Source organism: Coregonus lavaretus (assembly GCF_964263955.1).
Source record: "Coregonus lavaretus genome assembly, contig: HAP1_SCAFFOLD_3092, whole genome shotgun sequence".
Classification (NCBI taxonomy): domain Eukaryota; kingdom Metazoa; phylum Chordata; class Actinopteri; order Salmoniformes; family Salmonidae; genus Coregonus; species Coregonus lavaretus.
The window spans coordinates 22199-40889 of record NW_028164158.1 but is presented as its reverse complement, the minus strand read 5'-3'; the positions used below and the strand labels follow the sequence as shown (position 1 = coordinate 40889).

The 18691-nt window shown below is 47.9% G+C and overlaps 1 protein-coding gene across 1 annotated transcript; it reads left to right on the top strand.

Annotated features, from left to right (window-relative positions):
- Positions 1–10175: 10175 nt before the first annotated feature.
- LOC311117364 (protein dpy-30 homolog) lies at positions 10176–14714 on the top strand. Its single transcript, XM_084192322.1, has 4 exons — positions 10176–10265; positions 10715–10755; positions 12843–12985; positions 13671–14714. The coding sequence occupies exons 1-4, from the start codon at positions 10256–10258 to the stop codon at positions 13741–13743; spliced, it is 267 nt and encodes an 88-aa protein (XP_084048448.1). The 5' UTR covers positions 10176–10255; the 3' UTR covers positions 13744–14714.
- The last annotated feature ends 3977 nt before the right edge of the window (positions 14715–18691 follow it).

Genomic DNA, 18691 nt, shown 5'->3' with positions numbered 1-18691 from the left:
CTTTTTTTATTTTTCTTTAAGCAATGGTTTTTTTCTGGCCACTCTTCCGTAAAGCCCAGCTCTGTGGAGTGTACGGCTTAAAGTGGTCCTATGGACAGATACTCCAATCTCCGCTGTGGAGCTTTGCAGCTCCTTCAGGGTTATCTTTGGGTCTCTTTGTTGCCTCTCTGATTAATGCCCTCCTTGCCTGGTCCGTGAGTTTTGGTGGGCGGCCCTCTCTTGGCAGGTTTGTTGTGGTGCCATATTCCTTCAATTTTTTTATAATGGATTTAATGGTGCTCTGTGGGATGTTCAAAGCTTCAGATATTTTTTTATAACCCAACCCTGATCTGTACTTCTCCACAACTTTGTTCCTGACCTGTTTGGAGAGCTCCTTGGCCTTCAGGGTGCTGCTTGCTTGGTGGTACCCCTTGCTTAGTGGTGTTGCAGACTCTGGGGCCTTTCAGAACAGGTGTATATATACTGAGATCATGTGACCGATCACATGATATAAGGTCCCACAGTATATAAGGTCCCACAGTTGACAGTGTATGTCTGAACAAAAACTAAGCCATGAGGTTGAAGGAATTGTCCATAGAGCTCCGAGACAGGATTGTGTCGAGGCACAGATCTGGGAAAGGGTACCAAAACAGTTCTGCAGCATTGAAGGTCCCCAAGAACACGGTGGCCTCCATCATTCTTAAATGGAAAAAGTTTGGAACGACCAAGACTCTTCCTAGAGCTGGCTGCCCGGCCAAACTGAGCAATCGGGGGAGAAGGGCCTTGGTCAGGGAGGTGACTAAGAACCCAATGGTCAGTCTGACAGAGCTCCTCTGTGGAGATGGGAGAAGAGCTGAGGGCTACACAGGGACAGGTAGGAGGGCTGAGGGCTACACAGGGACAGGTAGGAGGGCTGAGGGCTACACAGGGACAGGTAGGAGGGCTGAGGGCTACACTGGGACAGGTAGGAGGGCTGAGGGCTACACAGGGACAGGTAGGAGGGCTGAGGGCTACACAGGGACAGGTAGGAGGGCTGAGGGCTACACAGGGACAGGTAGGAGGGCTGAGGGCTACACAGGGACAGGTAGGAGGGCTGGAGCTACACAGGGACAGGTAGGAGGGCTGGAGCTACACAGGGACAGGTAGGGGGGCTGAGGGCTACACAGGGACAGGTGTATGACTGGCTGACACACCCCCCTACACACATTTTTTACATTTACATTTTAGTCATTTAGCAGACGCTCTTATCCAGAGCGACTTACAGTTAGTGAATACATATTTTTTTATACTGGCCCCCCGTGGGAATCGAACCCACAACCCTGGCGTTGCAAACGCCATGCTCTATCAACTGAGCTACATCCCTGCCGGCCATTCCCTCCCCTACCCTGGACGACGCTGGGCCAATTGTGCGCCGCCCATGAGTCTCCCGGTCGCGGCCGGCTGCGACAGAGCCTGGATTCGAACCAGGAGCTCTAGTGGCACAGTTAGCACTGCGATGCAGTGTCAGACCACTGCGCCACTCAGGAGACACACACACCCCTATACACACACACACCCCTATACACACACACACACACACACACACACACACACACACCCCTACACACACACACACACCCCTACACACACACACCCCTACACACACACACACACACCCCTACACACACACACACACACACCACTACACACACACACACACACACCACTACACACACACACCACTACACACACACACACACACCACTACACACACACACACACACACCACTACACACACACACACACACACACACCACTACACACACACACACACACCACTACACACACACACACCTACACACACACTCACCCCGACTTGTGATTCACACTCACACTCCATCCAGCCACCTCAGTCTACCTGTCAACAAACCCAACCAACCGTAAAGTGTCCTTCATGATGTACTGTGCTCGGCAAAGATTGACAGAACTACAACCTTATGCATTCATTATATATGAATTACTGACCTACATATGAATATGATATGAATGCATTTGTGGTGTGGTGGTTTACTGACAGGTTTGAAAGGAGGAAAGTGCAGTTAATGAGAAGTTGAGCAAGCTAGTACAGTGGCGCCATCTAGCTACAAGAACTGGGACATGCTCCGGGTCCAAGCATGTATACTGAACAAAAATATAAACGCAACATGCAACAATTTCAAAGATTTTACTGAGTTACAGTTCAGTTAAGGAAATCAGTCAATTGAAATTAATTGATTAGCCCTTAATCTATCGATTTCACATGATTGGGAATACAGATATGCATCTGTTGGTCATAGATACCTTTAAAAATGTTGTCCCACTCCACTTCAATGGCTGTGCGAAGTTGCTGGATATTGGCGGGAACTGGAACACGCTGTCATACACATCGATCCAGAGCATCCCAAACATGCTCAATAGGTGACATGTCTGGTAAGTATGCAGGCCATGGAAGAACTCTGACATTTTCAGCTTCCAGGAATTGTGTACAGATCCTTGCGACATGGGGCTGTGCATTATCATGCTGAAACATGAGGTGATGGCAGCAGATGAATGGCATGACAATGGGCCTCAGGATCTCGTCACGGTATCTCTGTGCATTCAAATTGCCATCGATAAAATGCAATTGTGTTCGTTTTCCGTAACTTATGCCTGCCCATACCATAACCCCACCGCCACCATGGGGCACTCTGTTTACAACGTTGACATCAGCAAACCACTCACCCACATGACGCTGCCTGCCATCTGCCCGGTACAGTTGAAACTGGGATTCATCCGTGAAGGGCACACCTCTCCAGCGTGCCAGTGGCCATCAAAGGTGTGCACCACAATGGGCCTCAGGATCTTGTCACAGTATCTCTGTGCATTCAAATTCGAGAAGTCGGATGTGGAGGTACTGGGCTGGCGTGTTTACACGTGGTCTGTGGTTGTAAGGCCGGTTGGACGTACTGCCAAAATCTCTAAAACGACGTTGGAGGCGGCTTATGGTAGAGAACTTAACATTAAATTATCTGGCAACAGTTCTGGTGGACATTCCTGCAGTTTGCATGCCAATTGCACGCTCCCCCAAAACTTGAGACATCTGTGACATTGTGTTGTGCGACAAAACGTCACATTTTAGAGTGGCCTTTTATTGTCCCCAGCACAAGGTGCACCTGTGTAATGGTCATGCTGTTTAATCAGCTTCTTGATATGCCACACCTGTCAGGTGGATGGATTATCTTGGCAAAGGAGAAATGCTCACTAACAGGGATGTAAACAAATGTATGCAAAACATTTGAGAGAAATAAGCTTTTTGTGCGTCTGGAACAGGCACCTGGTATAGGCCCCCCCATACTGGAGGACTGTGGTGTGACCCTACCTGGTATAGGCCCCCCATACTGGAGGACTGTGGTGTGACCCTACCTGGTATAGGCCCCCCATACTGGAGGACTGTGGTGTGACCCTAACTGGTATAGGCCCCCCCATACTGGAGGACTGTGGTGTGACCCTACCTGGTATAGGACCCCCATACTGGAGGACTGTGGTGTGACCCTACCTGGTATAGCCCCCCCCCCCATACTGGAGGACTGTGGTGTGACCCTACCTGGTATAGGCCCCCCATACTGGAGGACTGTGGTGTGACCCTACCTGGTATAGGCCCCCCATACTGGAGGACTGTGGTGTGACCCTAACTGGTATAGGCCCCCCCATACTGGAGGACTGTGGTGTGACCCTACCTGGTATAGGCCCCCCATACTGGAGGACTGTGGTGTGACCCTACCTGGTATAGGCCCCCCATACTGGAGGACTGTGGTGTGACCCTAACTGGTATAGGCCCCCCCATACTGGAGGACTGTGGTGTGACCCTACCTGGTATAGGCCCCCCCATACTGGAGGACTGTGGTGTGACCCTACCTGGTATAGGACCCACACATACTGGAGGACTGTGGTGTGACCCTACCTGGTATAGGACCCCCATACTGGAGGACTGTGGTGTGACCCTACCTGGTATAGGCCCCCCCATACTGGAGGACTGTGGTGTGACCCTACCTGGTATAGGCCCCCCCATACTGGAGGACTGTGGTGTGACCCTACCTGGTATAGGCCCCCCATACTGGAGGACTGTGGTGTGACCCTACCTGGTATAGGCCCCCCCATACTGGAGGACTGTGGTGTGACCCTACCTGGTATAGCCCCCCCCATACTGGAGGACTGTGGTGTGACCCTACCTGGTATAGGCCCCCCCATACTGGAGGACTGTGGTGTGACCCTACCTGGTATAGGCCCCCCCATACTGGAGGACTGTGGTGTGACCCTACCTGGTATAGGCCCCCCCATACTGGAGGACAGTGGTGTGACCCTACCTGGTATAGCCCCCCCCATACTGGAGGACTGTGGTGTGACCCTACCTGGTATAGGCCCCCCCATACTGGAGGACTGTGGTGTGACCCTACCTGGTATAGGCCCCCCCATACTGGAGGACTGTGGTGTGACCCTACCTGGTATAGGCCCCCCCATACTGGAGGACTGTGGTGTGACCCTACCTGGTATAGGCCCCCCCATACTGGAGGACTGTGGTGTGACCCTACCTGGTATAGGCCCCCCCATACTGGAGGACTGTGGTGTGACCCTACCTGGTATAGGCCCCCCCATACTGGAGGACTGTGGTGTGACCCTACCTGGTATAGGACCCCCATACTGGAGGACTGTGGTGTGACCCTAACTGGTATAGGCCCCCCCATACTGGAGGACTGTGGTGTGACCCTACCTGGTATAGGCCCCCCCATACTGGAGGACTGTGGTGTGACCCTACCTGGTATAGGCCCCCCCATACTGGAGGACTGTGGTGTGACCCTACCTGGTATAGGCCCCCCCCATACTGGAGGACTGTGGTGTGACCCTACCTGGTATAGGCCCCCCATACTGGAGGACTGTGGTGTGACCCTACCTGGTATAGGCCCCCCATACTGGAGGACTGTGGTGTGACCTTACCTGGTATAGGACCCCCATACTGGAGGACTGTGGTGTGACCCTACCTGGTATAGGCCCCCCCATACTGGAGGACTGTGGTGTGACCCTACCTGGTATAGGCCCCCCATACTGGAGGACTGTGGTGTGACCCTACCTGGTATAGGCCCCCCCATACTGGAGGACTGTGGTGTGACCCTACCTGGTATAGGCCCCCCATACTGGAGGACTGTGGTGTGACCCTACCTGGTATAGCCCCCCCCCCCATACTGGAGGACTGTGGTGTGACCCTACCTGGTATAGGACCCCCCATACTGGAGGACTGTGGTGTGACCCTACCTGGTATAGGCCCCCCATACTGGAGGACTGTGGTGTGACCCTACCTGGTATAGGCCCCCCCATACTGGAGGACTGTGGTGTGACCCTACCTGGTATAGGACCCTCATACTGGAGGACTGTGGTGTGACCCTACCTGGTATAGGCCCCCCCCCCCCATACTGGAGGACTGTGGTGTGACCGTACCTGATATAGCCCCCCATTCTGGAGGACTGTGGTGTGACCCTACCTGATATAGCCCCCCATACTGGAGGACTGTGGTGTGACCCTACCTGGTATAGGCCCCCCATACTGGAGGACTGTGGTGTGACCCTACCTGGTATAGGCCCCCCCATACTGGAGGACTGTGGTGTGACCCTACCTGGTATAGGCCCCCCCATACTGGAGGACTGTGGTGTGACCCTACCTGGTATAGGCCCCCCCCCCCCCATACTGGAGGACTGTGGTGTGACCGTACCTGATATAGCCCCCCATACTGGAGGACTGTGGTGTGACCCTACCTAGTATAGGCCCCCCCATACTGGAGGACTGTGGTGTGACCCTACCTGGTATAGGCCCCACCATACTGGAGGACTGTGGTGTGACCCTACCTGGTATAGCCCCCCCCATACTGGAGGACTGTGGTATGACCCTACCTGGTATAGGCCCCCCCCCCCATACTGGAGGACTGTGGTGTGACCCTACCTGGTATAGCCCCCCCCCATACTGGAGGACTGTGGTGTGACCCTACCTGGTATAGGACCCCCATACTGGAGGACTGTGGTGTGACCCTACCTGGTATAGCCCCCCCCATACTGGAGGACTGTGGTGTGACCCTACCTGGTATAGGACCCCCCATACTGGAGGACTGTGGTGTGACCCTACCTGGTATAGCCCCCCCCATACTGGAGGACTGTGGTGTGACCCTACCTGGTATAGGACCCCCATACTGGAGGACTGTGGTGTGACCCTACCTGGTATAGCCCCCCCCATACTGGAGGACTGTGGTGTGACCCTACCTGATATAGGCCCCCCCATACTGGAGGACTGTGGTGTGACCCTACCTGGTATAGGCCCCCCATACTGGAGGACTGTGGTGTGACCCTACCTGGTATAGGCCCCCCATACTGGAGGACTGTGGTGTGACCCTACGTGGTATAGGCCCCCCCCATACTGGAGGACTGTGGTGTGACCCTACCTGGTATAGGCCCCCCCATACTGGAGGACTGTGGTGTGACCCTACCTGGTATAGGCCCCCCCATACTGGAGGACTGTGGTGTGACCCTACCTGGTATAGGACCCCCATACTGGAGGACTGTGGTGTGACCCTACCTGGTATAGGACCCCCCATACTGGAGGACTGTGGTGTGACCCTACCTGGTATAGGCCCCCCCATACTGGAGGACTGTGGTGTGACCCTACCTGGTATAGGACCCCCATACTGGAGGACTGTGGTGTGACCCTACCTGGTATAGGACCCCCATACTGGAGGACTGTGGTGTGACCCTACCTGGTATAGGACCCTCATACTGGAGGACTGTGGTGTGACCCTACCTGGTATAGGCCCCCCCATACTGGAGGACTGTGGTATAGGCCCCCCCATACTGGAGGACTGTGGTGTGACCCTACCTGGTATAGGCCCCCCATACTGGAGGACTGTGGTGTGACCCTACCTGGTATAGGCCCCCCCATACTGGAGGACTGTGGTGTGACCATACCTGTTATAGGACCCCCATACTGGAGGACTGTGGTATGACCCTACCTGGTATAGGCCCCCCATACTGGAGGACTGTGGTGTTACCCTACCTGGTATAGGCCCCCCCATACTGGAGGACTGTGGTGTGAGCCTACCTGGTATAGGACCCTCATACTGGAGGACTGTGGTGTGACCCTACCTGGTATAGGCCCCCCCCATACTGGAGGACTGTGGTATAGGCCCCCCTATACTGGAGGACTGTGGTGTGACCCTACCTGGTATAGGCCCCCCCATACTGGAGGACTGTGGTATAGGCCCCCCCATACTGGAGGACTGTGGTGTGACCCTACCTGGTATAGCCCCCCCCCATACTGGAGGACTGTGGTATAGGCCCCCCCATACTGGAGGACTGTGGTGTGACCCTACCTGGTATAGGCCCCCCCATACTGGAGGACTGTGGTGTGACCCTACCTGGTATAGGACCCTCATACTGGAGGACTGTGGTGTGACCCTACCTGGTATAGGCCCCCCCATACTGGAGGACTGTGGTATAGGCCCCCCCATACTGGAGGACTGTGGTGTGACCCTACCTGGTATAGGACCCTCATACTGGAGGACTGTGGTGTGACCCTACCTGGTATAGGCCCCCCCATACTGGAGGACTGTGGTATAGGACCCTCATACTGGAGGACTGTGGTGTGACCCTACCTGGTATAGGCCCCCCCATACTGGAGGACTGTGGTGTGACCCTACCTGGTATAGGCCCCCCCATACTGGAGGACTGTGGTATGACCCTACCTGGTATAGGCCCCCCCATACTGGAGGACTGTGGTGTGACCCTACCTGGTATAGGCCCCCCATACTGGAGGACTGTGGTGTGACCCTACCTGGTATAGGACCCTCATACTGGAGGACTGTGGTGTGACCCTACCTGGTATAGGACCCCCCATACTGGAGGACTGTGGTGTGACCCTACCTGGTATAGGACCCTCATACTGGAGGACTGTGGTGTGACCTTACCTGGTATAGGACCCCCCATACTGGAGGACTGTGGTGTGACCCTACCTGGTATAGGCCCCCCATACTGGAGGACTGTGGTGTGACCCTACCTGGTATAGGCCCCCCATACTGGAGGACTGTGGTGTGACCCTACCTGGTATAGGACCCTCATACTGGAGGACTGTGGTGTGACCCTACCTGGTATAGGCTTTTGATTTACAGTATAGTGGCTCCAGTTCATAAATATTTTGTGTATATTATTATATAATATTTTGTCATGTAAAAAGATTTGTACAGTTTCTATAAATACTAATTCTAAAGAGAGTATTATGTTTTCCCTGAGACATCCCTGAATCATCAGAACTCCAACTGCAGTAGATTGGAGCTACACTCAGAACTCCAACTGCATTAGGTTGGAGCTACACTCAGAACTCCAACTGCATTAGGTTGGAGCTACACTCAGAACTCCAACTGCAGTAGATTGGAGCTACACTCAGAACTCCAACTGCATTAGATTGGAGCTACACTCAGAACTCCAACTGCATTAGGTTGGAGCTACACTCAGAACTCCAACTGCAGTAGATTGGAGCTACACTCAGAACTCCAACTGCATTAGGTTGGAGCTACACTCAGAACTCCAACTGTATTAGATTGGAGCTACACTCAGAACTCCAACTACATTAGATTAGAACTACACTCAGAACTCCAACTGCATTAGATTAGAACTACACTCAGAACTCCAACTGCATTAGGTTGGAGCTACACTCAGAACTCCAACTGCATTAGGTTGGAGCTACACTCAGAACTCCAACTGCATTAGGTTGGAGCTACACCAGCTGCTCAGCTGGTAGAGCACGGCGCTTGTAACGCCAGGGTAGTGGGTTCGATCCCCGGGACCACCCATACGTAAAAATGTATGCTCACATGACTGTAAGTCGCTTTGAATAAAAGTGTCTGCTAAATGGCATATTATTATTATTATTATTATTATTATTATTATTATTACATTATTATGTTATAAAGGGCCCAAATAAAAACTGATCATCAGTTACTTTCCAAATAACGTATTAATATCATACCACCATCTTTTCCCAGTCATGAATCATTCTGATTATCAATCCAATTATATTGATCAGAAATCTGGAGCTGAAGAATGCAACATTATAAAATATTTACTTTTATAGCTAAATTTGACAAAGAACATGTAGGAAGAGGTGTAGGGTGTTAGTAATTAGTCTAGTTTGAAACAATCTGTTGTTTGGAAGACTTCCCACGTCACTCGAGCACATTGCTTCATAATACTGAATAGAAATGTATCCACTATCTCTTTTATTAACACAGTGTCAACCTTTCCATAGAACAGGAATGGTGTTTTGGTCACTTTTGAATGCTGGCGGTGCTTTCACTCTAGTGGTGAAATGGCCACAACACAAACCACCTCATATTAACTTGAAAGATGATGAGGTGTTACTTCAATAGCGATCCCCTTCTGAAGCTCTGCAATGCCTTTCTGATACCACTGGACTGCCTCCTCCTTGACACCTGCCATCACAAACCCACAGGCTCAGAGACACCGAGAGAGAGGGTACGCAGAGAGACACACACTCCCAGTGAGCCATTGCATATGCTTGCATACAGTCACACGACATGACGTATGATAAACGTATACAAAATAAATAAGACAAGGAGATGCATTCAACCTTTGTCATCTTCATCGATCCTTAGTGCCACGGACAATGTATTCGAATGCCTGCTTATGATAGTTTCTAATGAGTTCTCCGTTGTCTTTGGCCAACATGGTAGCGAAATAAAGACAAGATAGCTATATCAGAATCTCAAATACAGATGTAAGAAGAGAAAAGTACACAAAAAATTTGCGCGTCAACGTCCTCAGCAATTGATCATTTTATCTCAAACCATTTTCATATCAGAGAGATGATCGTAAACATGTCTAATAACAAAACCACTGTAGAGGTCCAGCCAGATAGTTCCAAGACAGCTGTGTCTTGTTGTAACGAGAAGTTGGCACTACGCATGCGTGGAACTAGAGCCTAAATACTATACTACGTGTATACAAGCAAAGATAATAAAATAAAGTAACGTAAATCGACATGCACTGAAAGTAGGATAGTGTAACAAGATATTTATTAGAAATACGTTCAGGAATTTCGGTGCTAGCCCTTTAAAAGTCAAATTTCCGGAATGTGGATAGCCAATCAACGCGTCTGATTTTCTGACGACTGCTCGATAGCTCGATTAGCTCTCCCTGGCTGTTTCAGCGTCGACAAAAAGTCAGAAATCATGGCAGAAGGTAACCGAAAATGCTAATTTATGAATAGCTAACGCCTAGCATTATGTAGCAAATATTTTTTGGCAGCAGCTTTCTGATTTATAAGCGCATTGGAAGCTGAAGATTAGGGACCACCTAGTAGCTAGCAAGCTATGCTAACACAAGCTAACTCGAAGCTGGTGACTGTTGTCATCATGTAAAGTTAGCAGAAACTAACTACTAGAATATTTGGTAGTAGGTAGCAAAATAGGCGAATTTATCGTTTACCTTCAATAAGAAATGACATCTCTTTACTGCAGATGATTGGTTAGCGTTGACATATAGATCAGAACAAAGACCAATGCATGCTATCACAACCATAGAAATATAATAACTAGCTAGCTAATCACTTTGTTTCTAGCCCTGACTTGGACACCTGATAAACATATTTGCCTTTTTACTCACCGTTATTGTATTGTCTTTACATGCAGATAACGCAGACATGAATCAGAGCATGGAGAATCATACAGCTGTAAGTTACTGTAGTGTGTGTGTGTGTGTGGGGGGGGGGCACACAGCCTAGTGAGAGAGGAGAGAGGGAAGGAGGGAGAGGAGAGAGAGAGGGAAGGAGAGAGAGAGAGAGGGAAGGAGAGAGAGAGAGAGGGAAGGAGAGAGAGGAGAGAGAGGGAAGGAGAGAGAGAGAGAGGGAAGGAGAGAGAGAGAGAGGGAAGGAGAGAGAGGGGAGAGCACACAGCTGTCAACTGGTTGTCCATGAAGCAGCAAGAGCACCAAAGAAAAATCCTGATTGGATCTTTTTTCTCTTCAGTGTTAACCTTTTCCTTTCTAACAAAAACTGAAGAAGTTAAATCAGAACAGAATTGGAAATAATAATAATATTTATAATTATTTTATAAATCCTTAGCCTTTCTCTGAAGGCGTAGAAGGTCCTCACTGTGTTTGTAATAATGTGAAGGCTTTGTTTCATAATTCTAAATGTCTAAAGAATCAATTTGTTCTTCTGAAATATGAAGACAGAAATACTGGCCATTTTGAACTCTTATGGTGACGATTTGACAAAATGACAGTCATGGTCTTGAATTGGACTCACGTTTTTCTGGTCTCGGTCTTGACTCTGTCTCGGACCTCTCGTCCCGCTCCCGGTCTTCACTTGGTCTCGCCCCCCTCCTCCGGCTTTGGTCTTGACTCGGACTCAATTCGCTCCGGTCTTGAATCGGTCATGCTTTAGGTAATTCGCTCCGGTCTTGAATCGGTCATGCTTTAGGTAATTCGCTCCGGTCTTGAATCGGTCATGCTTTAGGTAATTCGCTCCGGTCTTGAATCGGTCATGCTTTAGGTAATTCGCTCCGGTCTTGAATCGGTCATGCTTTAGGTAATTCGCTCCGGTCTTGAATCGGTCATGCTTTAGGTAATTCGCTCCGGTCTTGAATCGGTCATGCTTTAGGTAATTCGCTCCGGTCTTGAATCGGTCATGCTTTAGGTAATTCGCTCCGGTCTTGAATCGGTCATGCTTTAGGTAATTCGCTCCGGTCTTGAATCGGTCATGCTTTAGGTAATTCGCTCCGGTCTTGAATCGGTCATGCTTTAGGTAATTCGCTCCGGTCTTGAATCGGTCATGCTTTAGGTAATTCGCTCCGGTCTTGAATCGGTCATGCTTTAGGTAATTCGCTCCGGTCTTGAATCGGTCATGCTTTAGGTAATTCGCTCCGGTCTTGAATCGGTCATGCTTTAGGTAATTCGCTCCGGTCTTGAATCGGTCATGCTTTAGGTAATTCGCTCCGGTCTTGAATCGGTCATGCTTTAGGTAATTCGCTCCGGTCTTGAATCGGTCATGCTTTAGGTAATTCGCTCCGGTCTTGAATCGGTCATGCTTTAGGTAATTCGCTCCGGTCTTGAATCGGTCATGCTTTAGGTAATTCGCTCCGGTCTTGAATCGGTCATGCTTTAGGTAATTCGCTCCGGTCTTGAATCGGTCATGCTTTAGGTAATTCGCTCCGGTCTTGAATCGGTCATGCTTTAGGTAATTCGCTCCGGTCTTGAATCGGTCATGCTTTAGGTAATTCGCTCCGGTCTTGAATCGGTCATGCTTTAGGTAATCTCAAACACAACACTGGTGTGTGTTTTAAGTTTGTGAAAGTTTTTTTTGTACCCCCCTTTTTCTCCCCAATTTCGTTCTTGTCTCATCGCTGCAACTCCCCAACGTGCTCGGGAGAGGTAAAGGTGGAGTCATGCGTCCTCCGAAACATGACCCGCCTAACCGTGCTCCTTAACACCCGCCAGCTTAACCCGGAAGCCAGCCGCACCAATGTGTCGGAGGAAACACCGTTCAACTGGCGACCGGTGTCAGCCTGCAGGCACCCGGCCCGCCACAAGGAGTCGCTAGGGCATGATGAGCGAAGTAAAGCCCCCCCAGCCAACCCCCCCCCCCCCCCCCTTTACTGTATAAAGCCTCCCTACTGTTATTTTATTTTACATTTTTATTTTTTTAAAAATGCATTGTTGGTTAAGGGCTGTAAGTAAGCAATTCACGGTAATGTCTACACCTGTTGTATTCGGCGCATGTGGCAAATAAAATTTGATTTGATTACTCCTCCCCTCCAGAAGATGGAGGATACCGAGAGGTCCAACACCGAGAGGATGGCTAAACAGAAGGTGGATCTTCAGTCTCTCCCAACACGGGCATATCTGGACCAGACTGTGGTGCCGCTCCTTCTACAGGGGCTCTCTGTGCTAGCCAAAGAGAGGTGGGATACAATATCAATCAAATATATTTTTTACATCAGAGTGCTTTACAGATACCCAGCCTAAAACCCCAAAGAGCAAGCAATGCAGAGGCAGAAGCACGTTGGCTAGGAAGAGCTCCCTAGAAGGCAGGAACCTAGGAAGAAACCTAGAGCGGAACCAGGCTCCAATACATGTTCTTACATTTACATTTACATTTTAGCCATTTAGCAGACGCTCTTATCCAGAGCGACTTACAGGAGCAATTAGGGTTAAGTGCCTTGCTCAAGGGCACATTGACAGATTTTTCACCTAGTCGGCTCAGGGATTAGAACCAGCGACCTTTCGGTTACTGGCACAATGCTCTTAACCACTAAGCTACCTGCCGCCCTTCTTTCCCTGTCTCCCAACCTAGAGCGGAACCAGGCTCCAATACATGTTCTTTCCCTGTCTCCCATGCTGCATAACCTCAGTCTCGCAACATCAGCCTGTGTTGTGTGGTGAGGCTGGGCTCTGAAATAAAGAATAGAGATCCGCACACAGATGAAATCCCCCGTTGATTTATTGGGGCACTCTGACAAATAAAACAACACATTTCAGTTATCTCTGTATAGTGGACCAATAAATATGATATTGTCATTTAATTTATAAATGTTTTATTTGATGACTTAAATTGTATTAATCCTAGTTCTTCTGTTGCTCTTCCAGGCCTCATAATCCCATTGAATTTCTAGCTGCACATCTCCTCCAGAACAAGTCTCACTATGAGGACCGCATCTAAACATCTCTGAAGAAACTACACTGGTGGACTTATTAACAATGACAAGCTGTGTCTTTCATTCTGCTTCTGAATTGTAACGTTTTGTTTTATATATATACACTACCAGTCAAAAGTTTGGACACACCTAATCATTCAAGGGTTTTTCTACATTGTAGAATAAAAGTGAAGACATCAAAACCATGAAATAACACATATGGAATCATGTAGTAACCAAAAAAGTGTTAAACAAATCTAAATACATTTTATATTTGAGATTCTTCAAATAGCCACCCTTTGCCTTGATGACAGCTTTGCACACTCCTGGCATTCTCTCAACCAGCTTCACCTGGAATGCTTTTCCAACAGTCTTGAAGGAGTTCCCACATATGCTTAGCACTTGTTGGCTGCTTTTCCTTCACTCTGCGGTCCGACTCATCCCAAACCATTTCAATTGGGTTGAGGTCGGGTGATTGTGGAGGCCAGGTCATCTGATGCAGCACTCCATCACTCTCCTTCTTGGTAAAATAGCCCTTACACAGCCTGGAGGTGTGTTGGGTCATTGTCCTGTTGAAAAACAAATGATAGTCCCACTAAGCCCAAACCAGATGGGATGGCGTATCGCTGCAGAATGCTGTGGTAGCCATGCTGGATAAGTGTGCCTTGAATTCAAAATAAATCACAGACAGTGTCATCAGCAAAGCACCCCACACCATAACACCTCCTCCTCCATGCTTTACGGTGGGAAATACACATGCGGAGATCATCCATTCACCCACACCGCGTCTCACAAAGACACAGCGGTTGGAACCTAAAATCTCAAATTTGGACTCCAGACCAAAGGACACATTTCCACCGGTCTAATGTCCATTGCTTGTGTTTCTTGGCCCAAGCAGGTCTCTTCTTATTATTGGTGTCCTTTAGTAGTGGTTTCAAAGTTCTTGAAATGTTCCGTATTGACTGACCTTCATGTCTTAAAGTAATGATGGACTGTCGTTTCTCTTTGCTTATTTGAGCTGTTCTTGCCATAATATGGACTTAGTCTTTTACCAAATAGGGCTATCATCTGTATTTTTTTTATTTTTATTTCACCTTTATTTAACCAGGTAAGCCAGTTGAGAACAGGTTCTCATTTACAACTGCGACCTGGCCAAGACAAAGCAAAGTAGTGCAACAAAAACAACACAGAGTTACATATGGGGTAAAAAAAAACATAAAGTCAGAGATACAACAGAAAATATATATACAGTGTGTGCAAATGTAGCAAGTTATGGAGGTAAGGCAATAAATAGGCTATAGTGCAGAATAATTACAATAGTATTAACACTGGAATGCTAGATGTGCAAGAGATTATGTGCAAATAGAGATACTGGACTGCAAAAGAGCAAATTAAATAACAATATAGGGATGAGGTAGTTGGGTGGGCTAATTTCAGATGTATACCCACCCTAACCTTGTCACAACACAACTGATTGGCTCAAACGCATTAAGAAGGAAAGAAATTCCACAAATTAACTTTTAAGAAGGCACACCTGTTAATTGAAATGCATTCCAGGTGACTACCTCATGAAGCTGGTTGAGAGAATGCCAAGAGTGTGCAAAGCTGTCATCAAGACAAAGGGTGTCTATTTGAAGAATCTAAAATCTAAAATATATTTTGATTTGTTTAACACTTTTTTGGTTACTACATGATTCCATATGTGTTATTTCATAGTTTTTATGTCTTCACTATTATTCTACAATGTAGAAAATAGTAAAAATAAAGAAAAAGCTTTGAATGAGTAGGTGTGTCCAAACTTTTGACTGGTAGTGTGTATAAATATATATATATATATATACTGTAAGTGTACCAGCTGGTGTGTACTGATTCCTTTTTTTATATATATGATACAATTTTGTTGAACAAACATGTATTTTTTTGTTTCTCTAATTGACTACGTTACAGAGTGTTTCTTCCCCCATATAAACACATTAAACATACATGCCTTACTTCAAAAGTCTGATATTTTGTGCGACACTGTGAGTGATTCTGTATTCTTACGACAACCACATATCAGTCACTGTAATTAAACTTTCCTCAATAAAGCTTTCCTCAATAAAGCTTTCCTCAATAAAGCAACTATCAGCTAAATCATTGCTAGTGAGAAAATGCACGCGCATCAAGTGCTTTGATGCGTATAAAACACCAAATACATGGTTTTATTTCCATTGTCCAGTATTATAAAAAATACAAAACAAACTACATGGAATTGACAGTGGTGTAAATAGCTGTTGGTTTTCTGTTGTTCGTGTTGGTAACCTTACATAAACTCTGCCGCTGCAACCCTAGTCACAGAAATGACCAATCCTAAATCTTTTACGTGGATTATTCCATGTAGCCTTGGTTTCGCTTAAATTCATCACAGTTTGTCCCGAAGAAGGCACGGTTTGCATTGGGTAAAATCAGCCTTGTACAACGATTTCCTTACAGTACAATCAATCATCTTCATCAAAATTCGGTGCAGGCGAGTACTATAATGGGAATATCTCCCACGTTTGCTCAAGCCCTGGTAGCTCGCCGTGATCGTATAGTGGTTAGTACTCTGCGTTGTGGCCGCAGCAACCCCGGTTCGAATCCGGGTCACGGCATTGCGATACACAATGTCACGGCAAAAGGGTTATTTTTGAATCGGTTCTAAACGTCATAACTATGCTTTTATAATCATATCTATTCCAGTTTTACATGAGGGAAAATCAAGAAATATATCATATATGCGTGAACTGAGCCAAACCCAGCACATCCCACAGACCTCTATGGCATACCCACTCTTTCTACACGCCTACAAAACATTTTAACGAATCGTTCCTCTGTATTATCCTCGAGCAGCCAATCCACGCAGCCGCCCCTTAGCAGCCTCGACAATGTGGACGCAAGGAATTGATGCATGCTGGTTGGAACTAGGACACCTGGACATGTCCGACACGCTGCCTGTGGACGTAAGGCATTGATGCCTGCTGGTTGGAACTAGGAAACTTGGACATGTCCGACACGCTGCCTGTGGACGTAAGGCATTGATGCCTGCTGGTTGGAACTAGGAAACTTGGACATGTCCGACACGCTGCCTGTGGACGTAAGGCATTGATGCCTGCTGGTTGGAACTAGGAAACTTGGACATGTCCGACACGCTGCCTGTGGACGTAAGGCATTGATGCCTGCTGGTTGGAACTAGGAAACTTGGACATGTCCGACACGCTGCCTGTGGACGTAAGGCATTGATGCCTGCTGGTTGGAACTAGGAAACTTGGACATGTCCGACACGCTGCCTGTGGACGTAAGGCATTGATGCCTGCTGGTTGGAACTAGGAAACTTGGACATGTCCGACACGCTGCCTGTGGACGTAAGGCATTGATGCCTGCTGGTTGGAACTAGGAAACTTGGACATGTCCGACACGCTGCCTGTGGACGTAAGGCATTGATGCATGCTGGTTGGAACTAGGAAACTTGGACATGTCCGACACGCTGCCTGTGGACGTAAGGCATTGATGCATGCTGGTTGGAACTAGGAAACTTGGACATGTCCGACACGCTGCCTGGTTGTAGTTCTACACGTGCCGCGTTCAACGAATCAGCATGTCGGAAATGGCCGAGTTTCCTAGTTACTTCCTGTGACCAAATCTTTGCTGTGACTGTATGCAGAGATACTTTTGAGGAGATGGGAAACACCCTTGATATCGTATGTCGTCAATGGGCTGCGCGGTGCATTCTGGGTGATTCTGGGACAAGGAGTGAATGGAAGTCAATTCGTCTCCAGCTCAAGAACCCAACATTAGCATGAATTTCGTCAATAACATTATAAATCGTAATATCGTATAGCTTTTGAATCGTGACATCATGTACTTTTAAGGAAAAGGTTTCTCGATTTATACCCTGACTTTGAGCAAAAAACACTCAAACTGGACAGTTGTATCTACATCTCTTCGTTCAAAGACTCAGTCATGGACACTCTTACTGACAGTTGTGTCTGCTTTGCGTGATGTATTGTTGTCTCCAACTTCCTGCCCTTTGTGCTGTTGTCTGTACCCAATAATGTTTGTACCATGTTTTGTGCTGCTGCCATGTTGTGTTGCTACCAAATCAAATTGTATTTGTCACATACACGTGTTTAGCAGATGTTATTGCGGGTGTAGCGAAATGCTTGTGCTTCTAGCTCCGACAGTGCAGTAATATCTAACAAGTAATATATAACAATTTCACAACATATACCCAATACACACAAAACTAGTAAGGAATGGAATTTAAGAAAATATACATATATGGACAAGCAATGACAATGACAGAGCGGCATGGACTAAGATACAGTAGAATATTATAGAATAGAATACAGTATATTCATATGAGATGAGTAGTCCAAGATATGGAAACATTATTAAAGTGACTGTAAACATTATTAAAGTGACTAGTGTTCCATTTCTTAAAGTGGCCAGTGATTTCAATAGGCAGCAGCAGCCTCTAATGTGCTAGTGATGGCTATTTAACGTTTACATCATTTAGCAGACACTCTTATCCAGAGCGACTTACAGTTAGTGAGTGCATACATTTTTCATAACAGTCTGATGGCCTTGAGATAGAAGCTGTTTTTCATTCTCTCGGTCCCAGCTTTGATGCACCTTCTGGATGATAGCGGGGTGAACAGGCAGTGGCTCGGGTGGTTGATGTCCTTGATGATCTTTTTGGCCTTCCTGTGACATCGGGTGCTGTAGGTGTCCTGGATGGCGGGTAGTTTGCCCCCGATAATGCGTTCGGCAGACCGCACCACCCTCTGGAGAGCCCTGCGGTTGCGGACGGTGCAGTTGCCATACCAGGTGGTGATACAGCCTGACAGGATGCTCTCAATTGTGCATCTGTAAAAGTTTGTGAGGGTTTTAGGTGCCAAGCCGAATTTCTTCAGCCTCCTGAGGTTGAAGAGGCTCTGTTGCGCCTTCTTCACCACA

What these genes read in the sequence shown, in the direction of transcription:
- LOC311117364 (XM_084192322.1), top strand. An exon ending in GCATGGAGAATCATACAGCT is followed by an intron (nt 10,756 to 12,842) that starts GTAAGTTACTGT and finishes CCTCCCCTCCAG; the next exon opens with AAGATGGAGGATACCGAGAG. An exon ending in TCTGTGCTAGCCAAAGAGAG is followed by an intron (nt 12,986 to 13,670) that starts GTGGGATACAAT and finishes TTGCTCTTCCAG; the next exon opens with GCCTCATAATCCCATTGAAT.